The sequence below is a fragment of the Sabethes cyaneus genome, chromosome 3 (assembly GCF_943734655.1).
Source record: "Sabethes cyaneus chromosome 3, idSabCyanKW18_F2, whole genome shotgun sequence".
Taxonomy (NCBI): domain Eukaryota; kingdom Metazoa; phylum Arthropoda; class Insecta; order Diptera; family Culicidae; genus Sabethes; species Sabethes cyaneus.
Window position 1 is genome coordinate 7,541,767 of NC_071355.1, and position 22,594 is coordinate 7,564,360.

At 39.0% G+C, this 22,594-nt stretch overlaps 1 protein-coding gene across 1 annotated transcript; it reads right to left on the reverse strand.

Moving 5' to 3' along the window:
• Nucleotides 1-898: 898 nt before the first annotated feature.
• Nucleotides 899-21,895, reverse strand: LOC128744438 (uncharacterized). The gene is made up of 2 exons (XM_053841459.1): nt 17,231-21,895; nt 899-1,081 (listed from the first exon to the last, which is right to left on the reverse strand). The coding sequence occupies exons 1-2, from the start codon at nt 21,893-21,895 to the stop codon at nt 899-901; spliced, it is 4,848 nt and encodes a 1,615-aa protein (XP_053697434.1).
• Nucleotides 21,896-22,594: the final 699 nt, after the last annotated feature.

Consider the following 22,594-nt stretch of genomic DNA (forward strand, 5'->3'; position numbering starts at 1 on the left):
ATCGCTCAAGTAAACTGTTTATTACCAACGTTCACAATCTCTTATCGAACTCTTCAACCTGTGGCACGTTCCCCTGAGCACGGTCTGCAACAACATCACGACAGCAACCGACAACGTACAATGGTTGAAAATATCGTTTCCGCAACGGATGTTTTCGGATTCACTGGGTTGTTGCAATAAAACAAAAGCAACACTTCATGTGAAGCCGGATGTTCAGCCCGTTTTCTGTGCTAAAAGACCTGTTCTGTTGGCCGCACTTGAAACGATCGAGACTGAGCTGAAACGATTGGAAGAGTTAGAAATCATTTCGCCGGTAGAGTTTTCTGACTGGGCGGCACCCATCGTTGCCGTTCGTAAGAAAGCAGCGAACGGACAGCCACCGAGAGTAAGAGTGTGCGCTGACTATTCTATTGGCCTAAACATCGCCATTCAGCCCAATCAGCATCGTTAAACGGCAAGCGATCGAGGACAGCATTCGCAATCTACATCCAAAGTTCCGCCATTCCAATACGATCGTTTGACTAGTGCAGCCGTGTTGCTAGAGAGCAGAGTGGGCATATTACTTGCCATATCCTCTACACCGTATGGATATTGAGTCAGGTAAGACTTATCAGCTCCATTGGTCCCACTCCAGAAATAAAGGTGTAGTGACATTAAAACTAACTGACCGTTTTGTACGGTAAATACAGGACCCAACATTCTCGATTATTAAGCACCGGCTGAAACAACGACCGAGACGATCGCCATCTTCTTCTACGACGCGTTCGCCGATGCGCTTGAGGCCGAGGAAACGGAACGATCAATCGGCTAGGTAGCCCGAGACAGATTTATTACCGCGCGGGACGCGCTCCACTACATAGGGCTCGTTGGACGACGGAATCTAGGCGACCGCGGCTCGTTATGCACGTGGCGGCGAGCAAGGCCCGCAGTTAGCACGTGGCGGCGGTTCGTAGGTGTACGGCAGAACCTCGTAATGCGAATAGTGCGGTGAACGTCTTACGGGAGGAACTTTGGCCACACGGACGCGTGTGCGACCAGAAACGGCAGATCCAGCATCGATAGGGTGAGAAAGTAGAGTAAGCTATAATTCGCATGTCATTAGTACTTATGATAAAGTGAACCACGTGGTTAGGTTAAGTCAGGTCAGAATACCCCGAGAATAAATTGCATGTAAATACGAAAAGTCTTGCTATGTATCTCTAAACCGTGCCGACTCTGAGACATTAATAGGCATTTTGGGCCGAAGAGCATTGCTCACCCGGCTGACAAACAGTAGGTAGCAGATTCACTTCTTAAAAAGGATTCAAAATGGAACTGGGATGAGAGCTGCCAACGTTCGTTTGAGCAATTCAAAAGTCTGCTCCGTTTGCTGCTCGCACACTACGACCCTAAACTCGCGCAGCGGATGCATCTAGTCATGGAGTCGGAGCGTGTCTTATGCATCGATACCCAGACGATGTGCCTTGTCTCCCGAACGCTATCTCCAGCAGAAAAGCGTTACGGTCAAGTGGAAAAGGAGGCATTGGCGCTAATCTTTGGTGTCGCCAAGTTTCATCGCTTCATACACGGTAAAAAAATATCACGCTGAAGTAAAGTGATTTAGGGGAGTGTCGTCGTGGTTGGGCCACGTTTTGGAGTTCGCCCATAACTTTCGTTTCAAAAGGAATTTTAAAAATCTAAATACATCGTTACACAGGTCTAAGAATAAGGTATATATCCGGAAAGTTTTGAATTGATTGCTCGAAAAACAAAAAAGTTGTAGGCATTTACGTTAAGACAAAAAATGTTATACGTATACGTATACGTATACGTATTGAAATTCTATATAAAGACATGAAAAGAATGAATTCCGTAAACAACGGCTCATATAGATACCAATACCCTATTTTTAATTGCATTTTTGCGAAATTTTGGCGATCTTGTAAAATCAATATTGCTACAATCGCGTTTTCCGAAGTGTACAACTACAATGAAAAAAAAAACAACAAAAATCTAGGTTTTTATCGTATTAATTTTGCTTTATTTCATCACATTTTACGTGACTGAGATTCTCTAGCGATTATTGCGCTTCTGCGCTTAAAATTATGCTGGCCCAACCATGACTACTCAAGTGGCCCGACCTTTACAAATAGCACTTTTCTAGTATTTCACCTTAGCCTTCCCAAACGCCTTACTGGAGGGGATTTTTTTATAGTCTTCGTGTGCAGCACAATACACTTCATATATTTTCAAAGTTGACCTCGATAATTGCATTTCATGAAACATTTCTTGAAGAAAAGTTCATTGCCCCTGGAAAACTGTTTTTGTAAGATTTAGTCACTGAATTCAGTACGGGTGTTTTGAATACACGATTGAAACTCACAATATTGTGAAAAGTTAGCCATCACAGTAAGAAGTTTTACAATGGTTGTATCATAGATATCATGAGTTACTAAAACTGTAAAATTGTGATGGCCCGACCATAACAGTGGCCCGACGATAACGACAATACCCTACTATTGAATTCGCACTACTTGCCAAACGGTTCAATGTGAAATGCGAATCTCTTGAAAAGAATCAATACAGAGCATGATGAAATCAACAGAAAATCACTTCAATTACGAATGTCTTGGACGTCCTTGTTAATGTGCCATGTTTTAAAATGAAAATGTCAGCCACATTAACCAAAATTGTACGATTTAGTCTTTATATTTAGTTTAATAAATTACACAATATAAAACATATAATGTTTAATTTAGCAGCACCAGTTGTTGGGCGCTCTCCGCAAAAGGTGTGCCCGGGTGGTAAATAATACTGCTCTGGGGGAATCTTCATTGCCTTTGACAGCTTAACTGATGCTGCCCTGTCCGTGTAATCAGCTCCGTGATCTGAAAACAAATATTAAATTATTAATCTTGATCACAGATGAAATTTCTTTATACTCGCGCTCAGGATCACAAGTGAAATCTCGCTGTAATATTATTTTATCACTTTAAACGCAACGTTTTACTACCTACTAGGTACACGAGTTTGTGAAACTTTTCGTTGACATGCACATTTTTGACATTTGTGAAATGCAAACTATTTCAAATTCAATGGAGTAACAATGGTGATAATTCAATTGATATGCATTATAATTCGATGGGGATTTTTATTGAATCATATTCGATGAAAGATCCTTTCGACACAAATTAAGAATCACTTGAAAATCAATATGAAATCACTTTAATTTATAGTGCAGCGTGTCAGAAGGAATTAAGTGTAAGAACACTTCAATTAGACGTGATGATTTTTTACCGAGTATACGGAAGAAAATTCAGCATACACACCGATCACAATCCGTTACACAATGGGCAAAAACGAGCTCGTAATCCCAAGTTAGAAGCCGCTGGTTTGAAATCTTACAAGATACCTATTCTTATGTAAAAAAATGCGGGAAATCGATTGGCGATGGTTTCATCCTGCACAGATTTCGGAAAGTGGTCCATTTTACTCTATTTTCCCCAAAAATCATGATAAAAGCTAATTAAACAGTGTTAAAACTTATATGCCGCCTGTGAAACGAACTCAAATAGCTTCCAAATATTGTCAAAACATCCAAAGAATCAAATTCCATCCATTCCATACTGTGCGAAATGTAAGAATAGTCCATTTTGCCAATTCACCCTCATATACATAGATAACTTAATTAAAGCAATCAAAACTAACTCAAAGGCAAAAACAAGCTTAAAAAAAATGTGTATTTTATCATACTGAATAACTTCGGAGAACAGTTGAAAGCAATAAATTAATTGGATGCGGAGTTATTGTACAGAATTGAATTTTAAGTGTACTTTTTAAATAAATCATTATATCTCGCAACTAGCAAAAGATAGATAGTTACTATATTTAGCAAAGTTGCTCATTTTAGTATGTTCTATAATTTTTCTGAATAAAAATTTTTTTTGGACGAATTAAAAAAAACAAAAGTTTCTATCACCCCGATTGATGGATATGAGATTACCTTGATAGTTTAAAAAGATGCGCTGTATTATATTGATAAACTTCTCCAAAGACATATCGTTGTAAAATTACGATTTTTTACGCAACAGCTAAAGAACGTGTTTGTGTAGGCTCGTCATTTCGTCATTTTTTACGGCTGTTTCGCTAAAATATCATTGAAAAATTCAAATTCAACGGGCTGGGAGTCCGTGAAATATCAGGTAGTTTTGCAATATCTCATAAGTAATGAAAACTCGTTGCTATTCGTTGTACCGATTTTTCTCAATTCGTTGAAGTTATAATTTGACACAATACTCTGCAATTTCGATCGGTGCGAACAGTAAATCATGAAAATTAGTGCTGAGTCTTAATAATAGCACATCGCCCTGAAACTGTTACCTATTATTAACAGTTTGAAAATGGTAAATAATTTACCGAAAAGATTGTGAGTGTGTACAAGCACACTCTGACATTCGGTTTGTGTACCTTGTTCAACTGTCGCGTTTACCGCACTCTTGCCTGGTAATGTCAAATAGCTGGCAGGCAGCCATGTTTTCGATGCCAACATGTTAGCGTTAGCGTAAACGAGAAATCATATATTCGCCACTCTTCACACAAGTTAGCTCTTCAGCTGTCAGTGGGGCCCACGACTCCTGAGCCCGCCTGATGTTAGTTCTTGTCAACGCAAAGCAAATGAGATAAAGGTGCCAGTTAGCTGGGTAATGTATCCGGAACAGGGATGCCACATATAATTCTGTGTTTTTTGTTGGAAAAATCTGACCATCTGTATAGCGAGGAAAAATATCTGTGCAAAAATCTGTCCAATGTAAAATAATGAAAGTGAAAGAGACGGATAGTCAATGTGCTGACTATTTCCGTCTCTTTCACTCTCATGTAAAAGCTCAAACATCTTGTAATTGGCGAAAATCTGTATTCTGTACAGGCGATTTCTTTCAAATAACTGTTAAACACAGAATAATCTGTGCATGTGGCAACCCTGATCCGGAAAGGTATGGTGCTACCGGTATTGTATGTATGTATTGTAAGACCGCTACCGTAAAGCCTTAATATACAATATGGCAATGAAAATTTCCGCAGCTTCTGTCACACTGTCACGCAGTACTAATTTAGCAGCCTGGAATTTTTTGCCAAAAATGCATTGACTACCAGTTTTGATTTTATTTTAAGATCGAAAGTTGAGTGTTGAAAAGTTAAATTCCATCGCAAACGCTGCAAAATATATGAAAGTTCATCCCGGTTAAGCTGAAAGTTTTTATTTTGAAGCGTATAAGCAAAATTTTGTATCTGCGGTGATACTGACAAATTTCCTGTCAAATAATTTTTTTCTCGTTTGCCAGATTTTCACAAAAAAAACTTATTGGCAGCCAATAGAGGCTGTCAATAGAACTTACTGATTTGCGTTTGTGTTAGTGGTTTGTTTTCCCACGGTTTGAAAAAAAAAACCCTACAATAGCATCATGGAAAAACCACCAACAACGCGGCAAAGTGTGCGTACGGTAACTGTCAGCAATCTCCAGGAGGTAGTAGAAATATGTTTTCTCATGTGTGCGTTTCGTTTAATGAATTTTTCCACAAGTGTGTCGGTAAACTGGCTTGCTATGTGGTTTTAACTGCTCACCGGCGGCTTATAGATTCATTTTTACGGCTACCATGAGGTAGAACAGTAGTTGGCTGTGGCCCTTGGTTGGCCTGAATTGAATTGAAAAGTGTGAACGCATTGACAATTTGTAAAGTTTAGTCTTAATGTGTGCTAAAAGTAGCTTTATTCTATGCCAGCAGTGATGGAAGTGAAAAATGGCTGTCGTTAAAAGGTAGAATTGAAGCTTGATTTCAAAAGTGAAAATAGTGTTCGAATATATCTATCTTATTTGCAGTTTAATATGTTCTGGCAAACTGGTTTGGGTATCGGTATGGTACAAAAACCTACAATGCGGCGACCACCATTTGAGAAATTTATGCGGCGGCGCCGAAAAAAGTGAAAACCAGTGAGATGTGCTTTTCTTTGGTCACGGAGATAAGCCAAAGGTGCCAGGGTACAGGGGATTAAACTCTCAATGTCTGTCCGTCGGTTTGAACGGCGTCCAAATTGGCAGAGCATTGAAGGTAGCAGCGGATGCAGCATAAAATGAGTTTATCTGCAATCCAAAGTGTAATCCGATGAAACCAAGACGTACGTTGGCGGAATTAATCCTAGAGGCAGCACTTTAATTAAAGCATTTGTCTTTTATTTACATTTTTACAGGTCGTGTCATTGGCGTACTAAGTTGTGATGGAAACACAACGTACCGTACTCTAAAAACTTGCTAATTTGGAAGGAAATGAATTGGAGAAAAATGGTTGCCTTTTTGGTGGTGTTTGCTGCCTTCGTTGGAGTGCCAACATCATCTAAAATGATTATTATCGCATCGCATCGAACGCAAGTAACTCTAGTCTAAGATAGCCGATACGTGAATAGAGCTTTCAACCTTTTTCGATGAGTTGATTGTACGTTAAAGCTCATAGGATTGAATTTTTGATTCAATAGTTAAATTCAACCGGTTAGTTTGGTCTACAAATCGAAATTAGGGAGAGCAGTTTTTAAGGTTCGATAGAGCAATTTACATTAACGTAGGCAAGAGGCAATCCAACCTGAATATTTTCTGCGGTATGACTAGGTTAAAAACACATTTGGTGCAAGTAGGATGCATTTATAGAATATCTCATCATATGATGTTAGCTAGAGACTATTATCCAAACTATCTGACGTTATAACTTTGAACTGAAGTTACTGCTCACCTCTCTTTTAGAGATCGTTGGTCTACTTTAGGGTCAACCAGGCCTCTGTTTTCAGGTATTTTTGGAGCGCATACAGATTTAGATCCATCTAATTCTGAACATCAACCTTAGCTGGTGTTTTCTTCAAAAGGGATCTACTTCTGATCTATTATCTATTTATGAAAATATTTTCGTTAGCAAGTGAAACGGGACACTATTAACACATTCCAAAATAAGGCAATTCCATCCAACAATATTTTTGCATCAGCCTTTTTAATTTGCATCAGTCTTTTTAATGTGCTATTGTTGTTAATGTCGTGAGCCGTAACCGTAACTGGACTTTTCAATTGGGACTTCAATTTTATAGCTTTTTCCGCAACTGCCTTGCGTTTCATGCAGACTCAGTGTTCAGAGATTTACTTTATTGCCGGCTCTGAGAGAAAATGTTTGTTGTTTTTTGGTGTTTATTTGATCATCCATTTACTGATAACAATAGTGGTTCAACCATAAAATAAAAGTGGGATTTGACCGCTGTAATTTCTACTGTCCTACTGAACACTTCTTCTTCTCGACATGTCACTAGCTGTTAACACAAAATAATTCTGAATCACTGAACACTCACGTACTCTTTCTTTAATTTTAACCCCGTTCAATTTTTTGTCTTAGTTCGAACGAATTCGTTACGTTCTTACAGATTTAATCTGTTAAGGTTCCGGCAATCGGTTGTATAATAATCGTTTATTGCAACTTGGAAATTTTAGTCCAACTTAAATTGCTAAATACTCGATACTTTCGGAGGGAAAGCTTCGTTTTTTCGTGACCTTTCTTGAGAGTTTTGCATACTGTATTAGCAATAATGCTTCAATTTCTTCTCGAAGCGAGTAGTCATCATAGCTGATTCATACGCCCAAAATTTATGTTGGACGCTATCATTTAAGTTGCCTTGTCGTTTTCGTTGTTGCCCCAAAGTCACTTTCCGACTAGGTCGTACTTGGAAATTGGATGTGATATTCACTTGCTTATCGTGCTGATATTAACTAAATTCACTTCACTACTGTGGGAAACTGTTCCCAGGAAAAACTTAGCTTTATTGAAAAAAGTTACAATTGTCGTCTTAAAGCTACGCGTTGAATAATCGATGGATACTTATGTAAAGCATCCCAGAAAAATTTACTTATATACTATGTCCCTTTAGATACCAGACTTTTCTTCAAATATCCATAATTTTCATTTATTTTCCTTCTGGAGTCTAACGGGCGCTTTTTCTAAAACACTATAATTGTTTGAACACTGCTCATTGCGTCCTAACGATAAAAAGAGAAAGAAATTCTAAATGCGACAAATGGGAGTGTTTTAATCTTTCATGCCCTAAACAGGTAGTCTAATCGGTACATAATCCATGCACGAGATGGTTTTTTCAGATTCCTTTTCATATTCTGATTTTTCTACTCCCGATCAGATGGATCGTTTTGCTGGCATGTGTATTTTTTTACATCGTTGGCGCGTCTAGCTAAGCAGCTTGTTTGCTCTACCTCTGGAAGCGATAATGCCTCCAGCTAAGTTATTTATGTTTATCATTCCGCTCTAGCAGCGACAAACTGCATGGTTGTCCCAACACATGAAAGTGATTTAAAACACAACTCTTTCGTAGAGGCTGCTGTGAAAGTCGAACTTACTATTCCGCCTTAGTCATTATCTGTTTCCAAATTCCTCAAATTATCTGATACCAAATTCCTCAATAGATCGGTTATATTACACCATTGCTTGGTAAGAAAACTATTTCTTCTCGAAGCAAGTAGTCATCATAGCTGATTCGTATGTCTACAGGCCTTCATCCTTGCCTGGTTTTGGTGCTCGCGTTTCTCGCGTTTACTGTACTTGTGACTTGCTCAGGTGTGACCGTTGTTAGTTGCGGGTCATACTTTTCGCTAGTGATTAGCTCTGTGATGTTTACTTATTTTTTCCAAACAATTTGATATCACAGTCTTTTCACTAGCGCTATTTTCGGCTTTCTGTTAACTGAGCTGTTAGCGAAATATCACGACTACTTCCCCTTATTTTGTATTTACAAGTCACTTTAAGCACAACACATTTTATAGCAAGATTACGCTTTGTTAATTATACTTGTTAAATGAGATTTAAATAAAATAAAAAAAACCCTGTGTCGTGGGTCCGGCCAGTCTTGGTTGTTGGCTGTTTGCCAAATCGAAGGAAAGGAAGCCTTTCGGCTTATCCTGTTTATTCGACTCTGCTACTGAGGTTCTAGGCACCGATTTTTCTAGCGTTTGATTACTTATACTCTTCCCGAACATGGTAGACCTCGCCATGCATTACGCTTTGAATTCTAGATAGAGCGTCTGAATTTCCATTTATTGTGCCATTCTTATATTAGATTTCAAATTCAAGCTCTTCATGGGCGAATTTCCAATGGATAAGCGTTCTGTTCAAATATTTTTTTTTGTCTAAGCGAGACAAAAGGTTTGTGATCGGTTCGAATTAAAATGGTTCTGGTCGTTTCGAGATCCAATCGTTCAGTCGAGATTTTCTTTTCAACCATTTCGTTCCCAACAGCACACTTTTAGTCTTTCTCGATGTTCAACAGAAGCACTAATGCGACGATTCAAATTAACAAATAAACCACTCTATTTTCTCGCAACTTCTCAGTAGATCACAGTAGAATTGAAAGGCCAAGGTTAATTAATTAAACAGAAAAAAGATTTATTTATTAATAAAAAAGAGCTTAATACATTGAAAGCACATTTCTGAATGACCGGTCGGACTGACACGTGACAAAGTGCTTCTTATAAATTATATTTATATTGATCCGTCAACGGCTCAAAGCTAAATTCTTTTCAGTTGCGTCACGAGCTTAGTAATACCTTCGAAGAGTCATTTTAAACGATTCTAATCAATCTTTCCCATGCACCTCCGAAGTGCGGTGTCATACAGTTGCTCTACAGTTGCTAAGAAGATGATTCCATTTTAAAGCAAGTAGACATCACTTGTGACCGTCCATTTCCTTATTTGAAAGGGTTGACGAAAGAAAGTCAGTTGTTTGAAATTTCGGGCAGCAATCGTTACAGATTTGATGTCCAACCGTAGTTCCCTTTTAACGGCAACTAATAATCTCGTATTACTGTTGCTTGTAGTTCAACAAATACTTAGAAGTGAATAAACTAATTTACCACCATTGTTTCTACCGAATACTAAGATCGGTTATACACTGTAGTTTGGTAAGAAAACAATTTCTTCTCGAAGCAAGTAGTCATCATGAGCTGATTCATATGTCTACAATTTATGTTGGACGCTATCACTTAAGTTGCCTTGTCTTGTTCGTACCCAAATCTTACGGCCTTAACCCTTAGGGCTTTGGGTGGCTTTCTGTTAACACCGCCTTTTTGCATCGTAAACGAATTCTTAATCTGGCTGGTTTAATTCCTTAAATTTGAAAATTATTAAATTAATGATTTTCACGAGACGCATGAAATAATACAAAGCAAAATTATATTTGGGCGAAGCGAAAATCCTCTTGGGAGAGACATTTCGTAAAGAAAAGTACTCGCCAAACTAGGATTTACTCTACTTCAACTCCATTTCAAAACTATCACTTACGGCTTCTGCCACAATAGCACCATCAAACGACTCGTCTTGTGCGTTAAAAAGTTTCTTCAGATGTTCAGAGTTTACCCAAAGTGTGAATACTAGCATCGATTGGCTTCACGAATCGGTTCTTATTCCGTCTTCTTTAGTTCGCTCACTAGATGTAGCACATTTTGGTTTGAATCAGCTTCAGGCCAGTCCTTTAAACCCGCACTTCTTTTTCCTGGCCCCAAAATATAACAATTCTAGTAGCTTGATTTGTCACTCTTATTCCACACTTGCTCTCAGAACTGCTGCTGGTACGTTTGCGCAACGTTCATTCCACTGTTATTCCACACTTGTTCTTAGTAATACTGTTTGCGCAACGCTCATTCCACACTTATTTCACTATTATTCCGCACTTACTCTTAGGTTCTTAGAAATGCGGCTGTTATACAACTTGTATAGCCGGCTTGTCCCTTGTGTGTTTGGGGAAATATCTGATCCAAAAAGCAAACGGTTAAACTCGTAATGTCCTGAAGTCGTTAGGAAAGTTGTCACTCTTTTTGACTCTTCCTCGAGTTGGATTTGGTGAAATCTTGACATGAAATCCAGGGTTGTCAAGGTCCTAGCTCTGCCAACATGATCTAAAATTTCATCAATTCGTGGCAAAGGAAACTTATCGGCGATTATGTTCTTATTGACGAAAATCCACAACTAGTCGCCATTTTTTCTCTTCGGTTTCCGTTTTCTTGGAAACTAGCAATATAGGTGAATTAAATGGGCCGTTTAGGTGAGCTTCTGGGGTTCGATAATTTTCAATATAAACTGCGTTACCTGCTTGTGAAGTTAGTTTTTGTTTATGAAAATTGTTTGTGGTCATAATATCATCTTCTAAGGCAAAGATATCGTTATATTTGATACACAGGTTTCTTTATTTCTCTGTGGCCTCAGGATATGCATTCAAATTATTTTCCTGGTTTAGTTTTGTTAGTCTTAATTGCCTATTTGTTCATTTCTAGTCTCGGTTTTAACTTCGAATTTTCTTAATAGTAACACCTTTGGACGAATGTCATTTGCAATCGTTACCGGGTGTTCGTTTGTAGTTATAATTTGTATATATTTTGCATTTGGACTAACTATAGTGTTTGAATAAAATACTCCCGTGTCAATCTGGTTTCCTATAATTACATTGTCTTCGCTAATCTGCGAAGACTGCGTTTTTCACTTCTTTTTTTAAACGTTGAAAACGTTATTTAAGGTGGCACACTGTGCCTCACGACGTGCGATTCGCTCAAATTTTGCTCGCGTTAGTTTATTGTAAACTCTTAGAGCTCCATATAGGATGGCTAGTATTAGAATGACTATTGCCGTTCCGGCAATTACTTCGAGTTCTGTCTGTGACAATTTTCCCAAGTAGCACACTTTGGGTCCATTTAGTTGAATCAACCGAATTACGACTGAAATTAGTCATATTTCAGTTACCACAACTATTTTGTAACAACCGTGCTAGTAGGGTTATATTGTTATGGACAATGTTGTCTGCTACGAACCAATCCATCGCGCACTGTCACTTTTCATTTGTAACAGTTTGCTACCTCAGACGGGATCACTAGCTTACTGTCAGGCACAAGACAAAATTGATAGTCACGCGTAAAAGATCCAAAGTAGCGACAAAACGAGCTGAAGTGCAATTACACCCCGGTAATTTCGGCTATACCCGCAAAACGATAGGCATTCCTTTGCGACTATCCTTCGAAACTCCTCCGCTTAAGCGCCAGTACAGGAAAAAAGCTGTACTGCGGAGGAGCGTGTGTGTACCGGCCTGGCTAGTCCTCTCAGGGCAGGTCAGGTAAGGTGCCAACGAAAAAGACTATTTACGGCGAAAAATTCAAGATGACCAACTAAATCGGTAACAAAGCAGGAAAACAGGGATCCTAGCTAGCTTCACAGATGCTTGTCTAGGCTTTTCAAAAGAACAGTTATTCGGTTTCACGTCAATTTATTCTTGACCGATGCCTACCCTCACTGGTTTGCCTAATCCTCGTTATGACCTAGAATAGTCTCAAACCTGTTTAACTGCGGTTATATGCAGGAACGTCACCAGGGAGCTGTCCACCGGGAGTACGCCGAAAGATTGCCACACAAAAATGGCGCACTGCGTGTTATGATACGGTCAAGCGCTGCAGGGGAGGACTTCTGTCGACTCCCGAATTATGGATGTGAACGCTGGGCAGTTGATGATGCCTAGCGAAGCTGGGGAGGACTCCCATCTACTCCCGATTCTCCCTACCGGAACCAAATAAAAAAACCTTCGCCTAAAGGTTCCTTCAGGCGGGCGATACCAGCTATAAATTCGATATTTTAATATTTTTCATCTTCTGTGTTACCTTTTCTTTGCACTTTCTGCTATTTAGTCTAGATGGCTGTTCTCAGTCGCACGTTGCGCAATGTTTCTAATTACTATAATATAATGGTTTAAATTAGAGGTTGTTTCACTTTTTCCGTTTTATCTTTACACTTACATTGTACTGCTAATTTATTTAATTTACGTAGCACTTTTTCAAATTTCTCTTAAATAATTTAATACACGTGGTTAACTTTAACTGTGAATTTGCCTCTTGGTTTTAAACGACTGGCTCAGCGTTCACTAGTTAATGATCCTTGCTCTGCTAATGTCGTTTGTTCGAACCACAAATCGGCTTACGCGGCACGAAGTGGCTCCTCACGTGCCCTGCTCTGATTGGTTATACGGAGTGACCCTTTCTGGCTCGTTTGTATCGGTTCATCGAAATTACGCTTCGAGAAATAGTCAGGACTCGAACCCCGTCTACGGAAACCTTTAATTGTGGTGAAGTAATATTATTCCAGCTCATTTTATAGCACTTTAAATCTGTGGCGCTAGTTGTTTATGTTGTTCATGTTTATACTTCTCCACTTTTTGCAGTTTTCGTGTCTAAACTTTCACGGTCGCCATGTATTAGCTTAAAGGTTCATAACTGAGTAAAACACACCATGGGTTCTTGTTACTGACTGTCTTTATTCATCTCATCTTAGCCTATTTAAAACTACCTGTTTGATTCTGTCAAATCCCTGGAGAAGGTTTATATTGTTGATGGTATGGAATTTTAAAGAGCCAAATTTCCGGATGGAAAATTTCTAATATTATTTGTACGGGGAATTCCTAAAACTATATGTACGTACAGTACAAAATATTTGTGCAATGTGATAAAAATAGTACCTCACATCGCACCTGGGATTAATAGGTTCCTTAGTGGCCCTTTGATGTTACTTCTGCTGCTTCACGTGGTTTCCATTAACATTTCTTTTAGTGTAGTCTTTACTCTCTGAACCAAGCGCTCCCATGCGCCTCCAAAGTGCGTTTTTATATGCATAATTTGTTAAATTCCATGGATGCTACTCTCTTGATAGCACCTAAATACGTTATATGAAAATGAATATGAAGAACTTCATGGTTGTCCCATCACATGAACGTGATTCGAAAGCACACAGAGCTTTTCATAGATTTTTCAGTTTTGATGCTTAATTTCAGGCAGGAGGATAGAATATTCAAAATTTAATGTAAGTAAAGTCCAAATTATTGCATTCTTGGTATCGGGTTCGTCGAGAAATACTTCCTTTTGTGTCCGATTGAATTACTGGAAACGTTTTCAGGGGAGTTAGAGCTCTAATTTGCAGCTCACTACCAGTCTCGATTTGCGAATCATTCCGTTCATGATATGGGGTATTTAGTGACAGGACCATTCCGAGCCATTTTCTTCACCCATTCAACATGCTCAAGTTCGTCAGCATGATCAAGTGCTGGAGCACTTCCAGGCCTTGACAGGTTTTTGTATTGACTGCTTAGCCGAAACTTGATCGTCGATCTGGGAATACCGAACTGGTGACATGCTGTTTTAACTGCCCCACCGTTACTGATTTCCTGCAAACACTCATTAACTAGCTCCTACGAGCGGGCCACTCTACATGATTTTGTTTTATTTTGCATGATGTATTCCCTGATAAACAAGATATTTTAAATAATAAATTGTTATAAACGTTCTTTTTACTTAAAATGCTTACCAATTCAATCACAAAGCGAAGAAATAGCATAGACGAGTACATTCAATTTTGCTTTTCCATTGAATCATAGGTAAACAAACTGCTGTCAGAAATCAAAATACAGGGGTGTCCAAAATCTGACGGTAAGAAAATTTCCACGATACAATTTGAATTCTTGAGAAGAAACCTTCGAAACCATGTGAAATACGGCTTCCAGAATAAAACTAACTGATTTCATCAATACAAATTCATTGGATTTTACTATTAAAACCAAATCGAAAACGTGTTGCAAACATCGTTTCCTCTTCACCTAGGGTATGTTGCTACATCGTCGTAATTGCCTATTCCCGTCCTATCCAACACAAATTATTAAAAATATCACCATTTTTAAGACACACAATGCAAAACTAGTTATTCCCTAATATTTTAGTTAGTTGTCTATCATACGCAATCAATCAAAGTGAGCTGAGATCTATTTAAATGCTTTTTATCATTAAAGAAGTCCTACCAGCCAAATATCCTACGTTTTTTCGTGCGACGAAGAAGACAATGTCGACTAATCGTTTTAATTTTCGTCATTCATAAATGAAAATAACTCACGCAAGGCATTGTCGTTAATCTACAGCCAGAAAAACTTGCCTGACCTGCAGAAATTTTGTAGAATAACATTTGTCATGCCGTCCTACACAAATACATGCGCGTTAGCTTCGTAAACATTGTTGTGATTTTTAGTTCGGACGATGAAAAATTTTGTTGGACGGATTTTAAAACGGTACGACGAATTTTAGTAATGAAGTCAGTTGCGTAATTTCAATAATATGCTTTAATAGTCGCTTTTCAGTGATTTCAAAGTTCACGGATCGGAAGGTAAGTGTGTTTTAGTCAAATCAGTACAAGAACTTTTGGAGTATTCACTAAATCCATCCAGGAAATGATGAAAATTAGAATGGCTTTCCTTATTACGACGGGAATTAGAAAAAGACCCTACGTCGGATTGTTGAGTGGTATATGGCAATATACTTTATGATTCTAAATTTTAGCTAAATACAAGTAATTTAAAGTGATCCGAAAGCATTCAGGCTTAGAAAAGAATCCAAAGAATATTATGACGGTATCAAACTAATCGAATTTTGAGCTGCTAGCTAGTAATGTGGCTAAATATGTTGAAAGGGTCCAATTCATGTAGGGGTCCAAATCAAGTCGGTTACCCTACGTTTTTATTGTTTGGCACACAGTCGATGCCGTTTGAGAAAGACTTATCGTCTTACTAAGGTTTGCCTGGCTCTTCATTCTTTCGTATCTGGTTATGAACCGATTACCAACTTACTCAAGAGATCGGTTATATTACACGGTTGCTTGCTAAGAAAACAAATACTTCTCGAAGCAAGTAGTCATCATATGTTACCGCTAGGGGTATTTAGTTGAGAGCAAACCTGACTGTTACTGTTAAATCGAGAGTAACCTGACTTGTCTTCTTTTAAAAGAGTATCTTCAAAGATGTTTATCTTTAAACTTACTAACCAAGGTCCTTCTCCTATTCGGAAGGCTTAGAGAGCAAGTTGATAAAGTACTTTCAAAGTACTGTTCGGATAAGAAAGAACCTTACTGCGTGTCAGTTTAACTCTGGTTTATTTTTTCGTAAAGCTGATCTATTTATACATAGTTAGGTAAATTCAATTATTCTAAATCCTTATGGCTAATTGGAGTGAAAGTGATAACTTTGGTTTTTCCTATCTTTCGATACAAAATTCAAATCATTTGATCCAGGTGTGGTGAAAAGAGGTTACTTTTTCCGGCTTATCTTTGACGCTACCTGAGGCGAGTGTAAAGTGTGTTCGGACCCTGCCTGATAAACATGATAAGTGCATATAACTGCCTATGCAGCCTAATCACCAAAAAGGGGTCTTGCTCAAATACCTGGTTTTGGTTTATGGATGGTTCTGTTGATCCTTTCTTCTAATCTTTCTACAATTTGTACGCGCAGGTACCAAAAAATACATGATTCATGAATCTATTTTAAGAACCTTCTTTAGCTATAGGAAATAAATGAATTGAATTTAGATATTGATTTTAACTAAATGTTAATAAATTTTCTAATTAAGATGCGTAAGTAACATTCCAGGCCTCATAAAACTTCTGTTTTAACAAAAATCGAAATTATCGCATCTTATTTTCACTATTCTTAAACACTAACTTCAGCTAATTCCGTTGTTGGAAATGCAGAAACAATTCTGCGCCGGGATGATGATGGTGGTCGCCGGATTCGTCTTTGCTTTCTACCGCGCCTCCATTTACGGTAAAAACATGTTCCTATCGCCAGTATCACGATCAGCAATAGAATTGGAAATCCGATCCAAACAAACGGATGAATTTTATGGACCGTGACTGAATAATCGAATTCGTCGAGTTCTGGTTTGAACAAATAAAATCGATCCGATTGATCTGGAAGCATTGTCGTTGAGGTCACGTTGGTGATGTTAAAGCTTATTTGTATATCCGCTCTTGGCTTAAAAAAAGTAATTGCCTTTTTATTTTCTCCATTTATATCCGCATAAAACGTTTGTTCGTCCGTTCTTATCATACAGTCCTGCTCCAGATGTAATATCGCGGCCAGATATGGGGGAGAAGTCGCAGAATTTTCACAGTGTATGACGACTTGTCCTGATTTGCTTGTGTAATACAGAAACGAGTTTGAGTCGAACAGTTTGAATATTTTCGTCGGAAACGTGTCTAATTGCGTGGATGAACATTTTCTCTTCGGGTTTTTTTGAAGAATCGCCGCTGCTAAACAATCCGGTGTCGTCATTATTTCAGAATGTGATGTGATAGAGTGGCTACCATTGATTCGTATTACTTCCTTCATCGGGTAGAAATATCGTCCATGCTCGTTTACTGCGATATGATGATTGTCTATGATAATTAAGGATTTGTCCTTCGGATGCGGAATCGGTATTATATGGAACAATTCGAACGTTTTCTTAGCAATGATCGTAGTCTTCATTGTTATTATTATTGTATCATTTAAAGTTCTGGTTTCGTACTGAATTGCTGTTGAATGGTCCAGAATCTCATATCCATTGGGCAGGGAACGCGTGATATTGGTTCTGATTGTTTTTAAATCTTCCGAAGTCAGCGGAAATAAGCGAATTTTTCTGTATTTTCCTAGTATTTCACTGATCATCTGTTTCGCAAGCATTTCCGCTTCCAGCATTCTTCTATGAAGTGATTCTTGTTCGACCTGAGAATATTTATGCTTAAGAGTATCGACGCCCTTCAATACCCAGTACACCTTGCCACTCAGATCGCTGCTCATGTTTGCCGTTTTTTCATTTATTTTCCCAATCGTCTCGGACAAATGGTGGATCTTCGTGTCCTCATTTACACGTATCGCCTCGATGGTGTCTTCGATATCGTTTGATCCAAAAAAAAGATCCTTGAGAAAGCCAAAAATTCCTTTACTTCTTTTGACCCGAGAAGACCGTAGTATTTCGTCGATCGCATTGTCGCACTCGTGTTCTATGGATCGAGCAATTTGGCTAGCAGAGTTCGTAGATGAATGATTCTCTGTAGCTTGTAACGTGTCCAAAAGTTTTTGGTGGATATATTTAATGAAGTATATATCCTCGGAAATAGATATATTTGTAGCGATATTCGTTCTCCATGTTCCTCTTTCAACCAAGCAGGTGCCTTGATGATCGAACATCAAACCGTCATCCTCAATCGGCTTTACCAGAAGTGCATCGGTGAAAGATAATAAGGCTGAAGCGGTCACTACCATTCGTGCAAATGCCCCTGGAGATGTCGTTATTCGATGGGAGTTCGCTCGTTTAGATGGCCGAGGTGAATTGAGCTCTTCGGCCTTTTTTTTAACTGTTTCAATGTCGATTTGCTTTCTTTTCCCCCAATTCGAAAATGATGTGCTGGCAACTGGCGGGTTTAACGGTCCGGGTTCTTGATGATGTATCATAACACTCGCTTTGTTTTTATCCTCCGCTTTATTTCTCACATCTAGAAAAGCAACCTTGTTTGAAGGTCTCGTAAGAACTCCTTTAGCGGTTTGTATCTTTACAGATCTTACTTGTTTATCTGCGCCTGGGTATACTTCTATTATTCTTCCTTTTAGCCAAGTATTAGGGGGCGCATTATCATCGGTTATTAAAACGATATCGTCTACCGCCAAGGGATCTTCCAATTTCGTCCATTTATTCCTTTTGCATAGAGTTGCAACATATTGGGTCTTCCAGGTATTCCAAAACTGCGTTGATGCTTTTAGCGCTTGTTTCCAATGCTCTCTATCGTACTGGGTCAAATTATATTCTTGCGGCGGTACTTCTTCTCCAGATCTTAAAATGAGGAAGTGGAAAGGTGTCAATACCTTATCCTCGATTGTCTCAATAGGAATATGTGTCAATGGACGTTTGTTCAAAATCGCTGACACTTGAATAAGGGCGGATCTCAAAGTATCCGGGCTAGGGTTTTTAGTTGGGAATGACTTGAATAAAACCTTTAAACAACCCTTAATGATCCTAATCAATCTCTCCCAAGCTCCTCCGAAATGCGAAGCTGTAGGTGGATTAAACGTCCATTGTATCTCCTGTTTTGCGGCTTCACCGTTATCCATTCTTTTGTCGATATTCTTGATTAATTTTTTCATTTCATTGTTGGCTCCTATAAAGTTGGTACCGTTATCGCTAAAGAGATGGTTGACTCTGCCTCGAATACTTTGGAAGTTAGTGAGGTATACTAAGAAAGAATCCGTATTTAGTTTTTCCGCCATTTCGATATGCACCGCTCTCGTTGATAGACAAGTAAAAATTACTCCCCATCTCTTTTCCATTGATCTGTGCACCATAACCTCGAAAGGTCCAAAATAATCGACTCCAGTATTTGTAAACGGATATACATTTGGGGTAGTCCGACAATCGGGTAAGGCGGCCATCATTGGATTAACTGGTTTAGCATACGCCAGTATACGCCATTGGCAACATTTTTTTACGTTCTTAACTGCAGCTCTTACATTCAGTATCCAATATTTCTGTTGTAGTGCTCCGATGACTGTGTCGTTACCCTGATGCCATTTTCGCTCATGAGCATCCCTTATAATCAATCTCGTAACATGATGCTTCTGTGGAAGTATGATCGGCAATCGAAGTTGTTCTGGGAGCCCTAGTGCTCTTGCGAGACGTCCGTTTGAGCGCATTACTCCAAATTGATCCAAAAATGGATTTAACTTTACTAAATTGCTGGGACGCGTCACACTGTTGCCGTTGGTTAAAACTTCCATTTCAACAGGAAAGGCTTGCCACTGCGCCTTTCTGTATAAAATATTCTCGATGTACCTTCGATCCGCAACGGTGAAATTTGATCTTTTTTCCCTTGTTTGATTCACAAATTTTAAGATGAATCGATACCGCTTCAATAATCTCCACCAATCGGAAAAATCGTTTTCGTCGATGATATCGCATTCTCCATGGAACAAAATTTCTTCCTCACATGTTAGGTGTCGTGCTCTCGATAATGGCCAAGTGTCAGATGCTTGTTTAAGAAATCTTGGTCCCGTGTACCATTTCGATTTTCCGACGTTTTCCTTTGTAGCCTCGTCGGCTGGATTTTCTTCAGATGGTACCCAGCGCCATTGATCTTTAGCAGTGGTATCTAGTATTTCACCAACTCTAACGTTTATGTATGGTGTATATCTCTTGTTAGTATTTTTTATCCAAGCCAATACAGTTTGGGAATCCGACCATAGTGTTATAGATTGGATTTGCAATCGTAATTCCCTTTTGACGGTTTCAATTAATCTTGTACCCATGACCGCTGCTTGTAGTTCTAACCGTGGTATCGAAATTGGCTTAATTGGGGCAACTCTCGTTTTTGCCGTTATTAATTGAATGTGAATTCCATATCTTGATTCACTTCTAGCGTATACACAGGCCGCTAGCGCCTTTTCAGAGCTATCAACAAACGCATGGAGTTGTATTGGACCGTATTCCACTAGTATGCATCTAGGAATAGACAAATTTTCCGCTTGTTTTAGTTTATCCAAAAAACTTAACCATTGTCCGCATAACTCGTCCGGAACGGCGGTATCCCATTCTTTAGAAAATTTGTGTAACTCCTGTAATAACGTTTTCCCGTGGACTATCAGATTGGATATTAAACCAAGCGGATCGTAAATGCTCATAATAAGTGACAGCACTTGTCTTTTTGTGGGCGCCTTAGTTGCGTTAAACATTCCGATTCCTTTATCATCGTAGTTTATTCGGTAACTTAGGGTATCGTTTGCAGTGTCCCAATATACGCCTAACACTTTTTCTATACGCGAGTCTTTGTCTTCGAAAGGCTTTATTAGAAGGGGTGCCCGTCGAGTGGTTGGTATTCCTTTTAATAGCTCGGTACTATTCGACGTGAAATTTCTGATGTGGAATCCGCCGGTTTGATGAATTCTTATCACGGTTCTAGTTAATTCCTTTGCGCTATCAAGGTCCCAAAAGCTGTCGACGTAATCGTCGACGTAATGCTGTTTTATAATAGCATTTGTAGCCTCCGGATACTCCGTTTCGTATCTTTCCGCATTATGATTTTTAACTGCTTGAGCGCAGTATGGCGAACAGGTCGCCCCAAACGTCATCACCTGCATTACGTATTGGTCCGGTGGTTCAGATGAATTACAGTTCCTCCATAGAAATCTCTGGGCATGTTGATCTTCCTTCCTGATTTTCACTTGATGGAACATTTCCTTAATGTCCCCGCAGACGGCGAATTTTCCCTCTCTAAAACGCAGGAGAATTCCAAACAACGAGGTAAGAGTGTCTGGACCGGATAGCAATTTCGAGTTTAACGATATTCCCTCATACTTAGCCGCGGCATCAAACACCAGCCTTGGCTTCGGTGGAACCTTATTCTTGTTTAATACGATGAAGTGAGGTATATAATTTAATTTGGGGTAGTTTTCTGATAGTTCCGCTATTTCGAGTTTGCGGATATATCCCTTTTTCTCGTACTCTTTAAATGTTTCGATCGCCCACTTTTTTAGTCCTTTATCAATTGACATTTTTCGCTCCAGGTATTGAAGCCTTCTAAGTGCCTGGCCATAGTTGTTCGGAAATTTAACTTCGTCGTCCTTCCATAGCAAGCCAACTTCGTAACTGCCATTCTCATATTTTAAAGTATCCTTAAAGATTTTTTCCGCCCTAATGTCGTCGGCGGGCCTAGGTAGATTTTCTACTACCTTTACACCAAAATTCTCCGATGACTCAAATCTCCGCATCATCGCGTTTAAATCTTCTTCTTCTTCGTCGTGCATCATTACGTGCTCATATTCCACTGAGGTCGAGATATTTCCAAAGATCATCCATCCAAGTTTGGTTCTGATTGCGATCGGTTCATTTTCATTTCCAGTTTTCTTATCCATCGCAACTAATAAATGGCTATGATTTAGACCTAATAAAACTGTCGGGTGCGCGTTCTGGTAATCTTTTATAGGTAGACCCTTTAGATATTCGTGCTGTTTAGCCATGTGTGTATAATTTACGGACTGTACCGGTAGCTGAAGGTTCTTCACTGTTATTACCGCTTTTAACGTAAATTCTTTACCTGAGGGGCCAGATATCTTAAACTGTACATTTTTGCTAACCTCCGTTCGTGTGACGTTTTGTGTCCATTTTAGTTTAAGGATTTCTGTTCTTCCCTCCAAGTCAAGTTGAGTGGCTATATCTTCGTCGATAAGTGTTAACGAGGAGCCTGCATCCAGGAAAGCGTAGGTTTCGACAATATTTTTTCCATTTTTGAGGGTAACAGGAATCACCTGGTAATAACGACTTTGATTTTTTTCCTCGTGACTCCATTGCAAACTCCATTGCAAAATGTTTTATGAAAACTGGAGGGATTCCGTCGGGTCCAGGGCCTTTTGAAGCATCTAAATTTTTTAAGGCCTGCAAAATGTCCTGGGCATGAAGTTGGTTGACACCTATATCCACTGAAAATTCCGGATAAAATGCAAAATAGTCGCGATCGCGATCTTTTTCAGAAAATGTTGTATAGATTTCTTGAAAAAAATTTGCAAAGAGATTACAAATCTTTTTCGAGTTATCCCCAATACTTTCATCGAGATGCATTATGGATGGAAAGTAGTCAGATCGCACTCACTTCAACTTTTTACTGTTATACTCTACTCTTATCAGGTAGATATTGCTCATTTCCGCTTCCGGAACATTCT

Coding starts and splice junctions, on each gene's coding strand:
- LOC128744438 (XM_053841459.1), bottom strand. CDS start 21,895: ATGGCTAAACAGCACGAATATCTAAAGGGTCTACCTATAAAAGATTAC. Junction 1,082..17,230: donor ATTTCTACCCGATGAAGGAA/GTAATACGAATC, acceptor TGCGAATTATAG/CTTACTCTACTTTCTCACCC.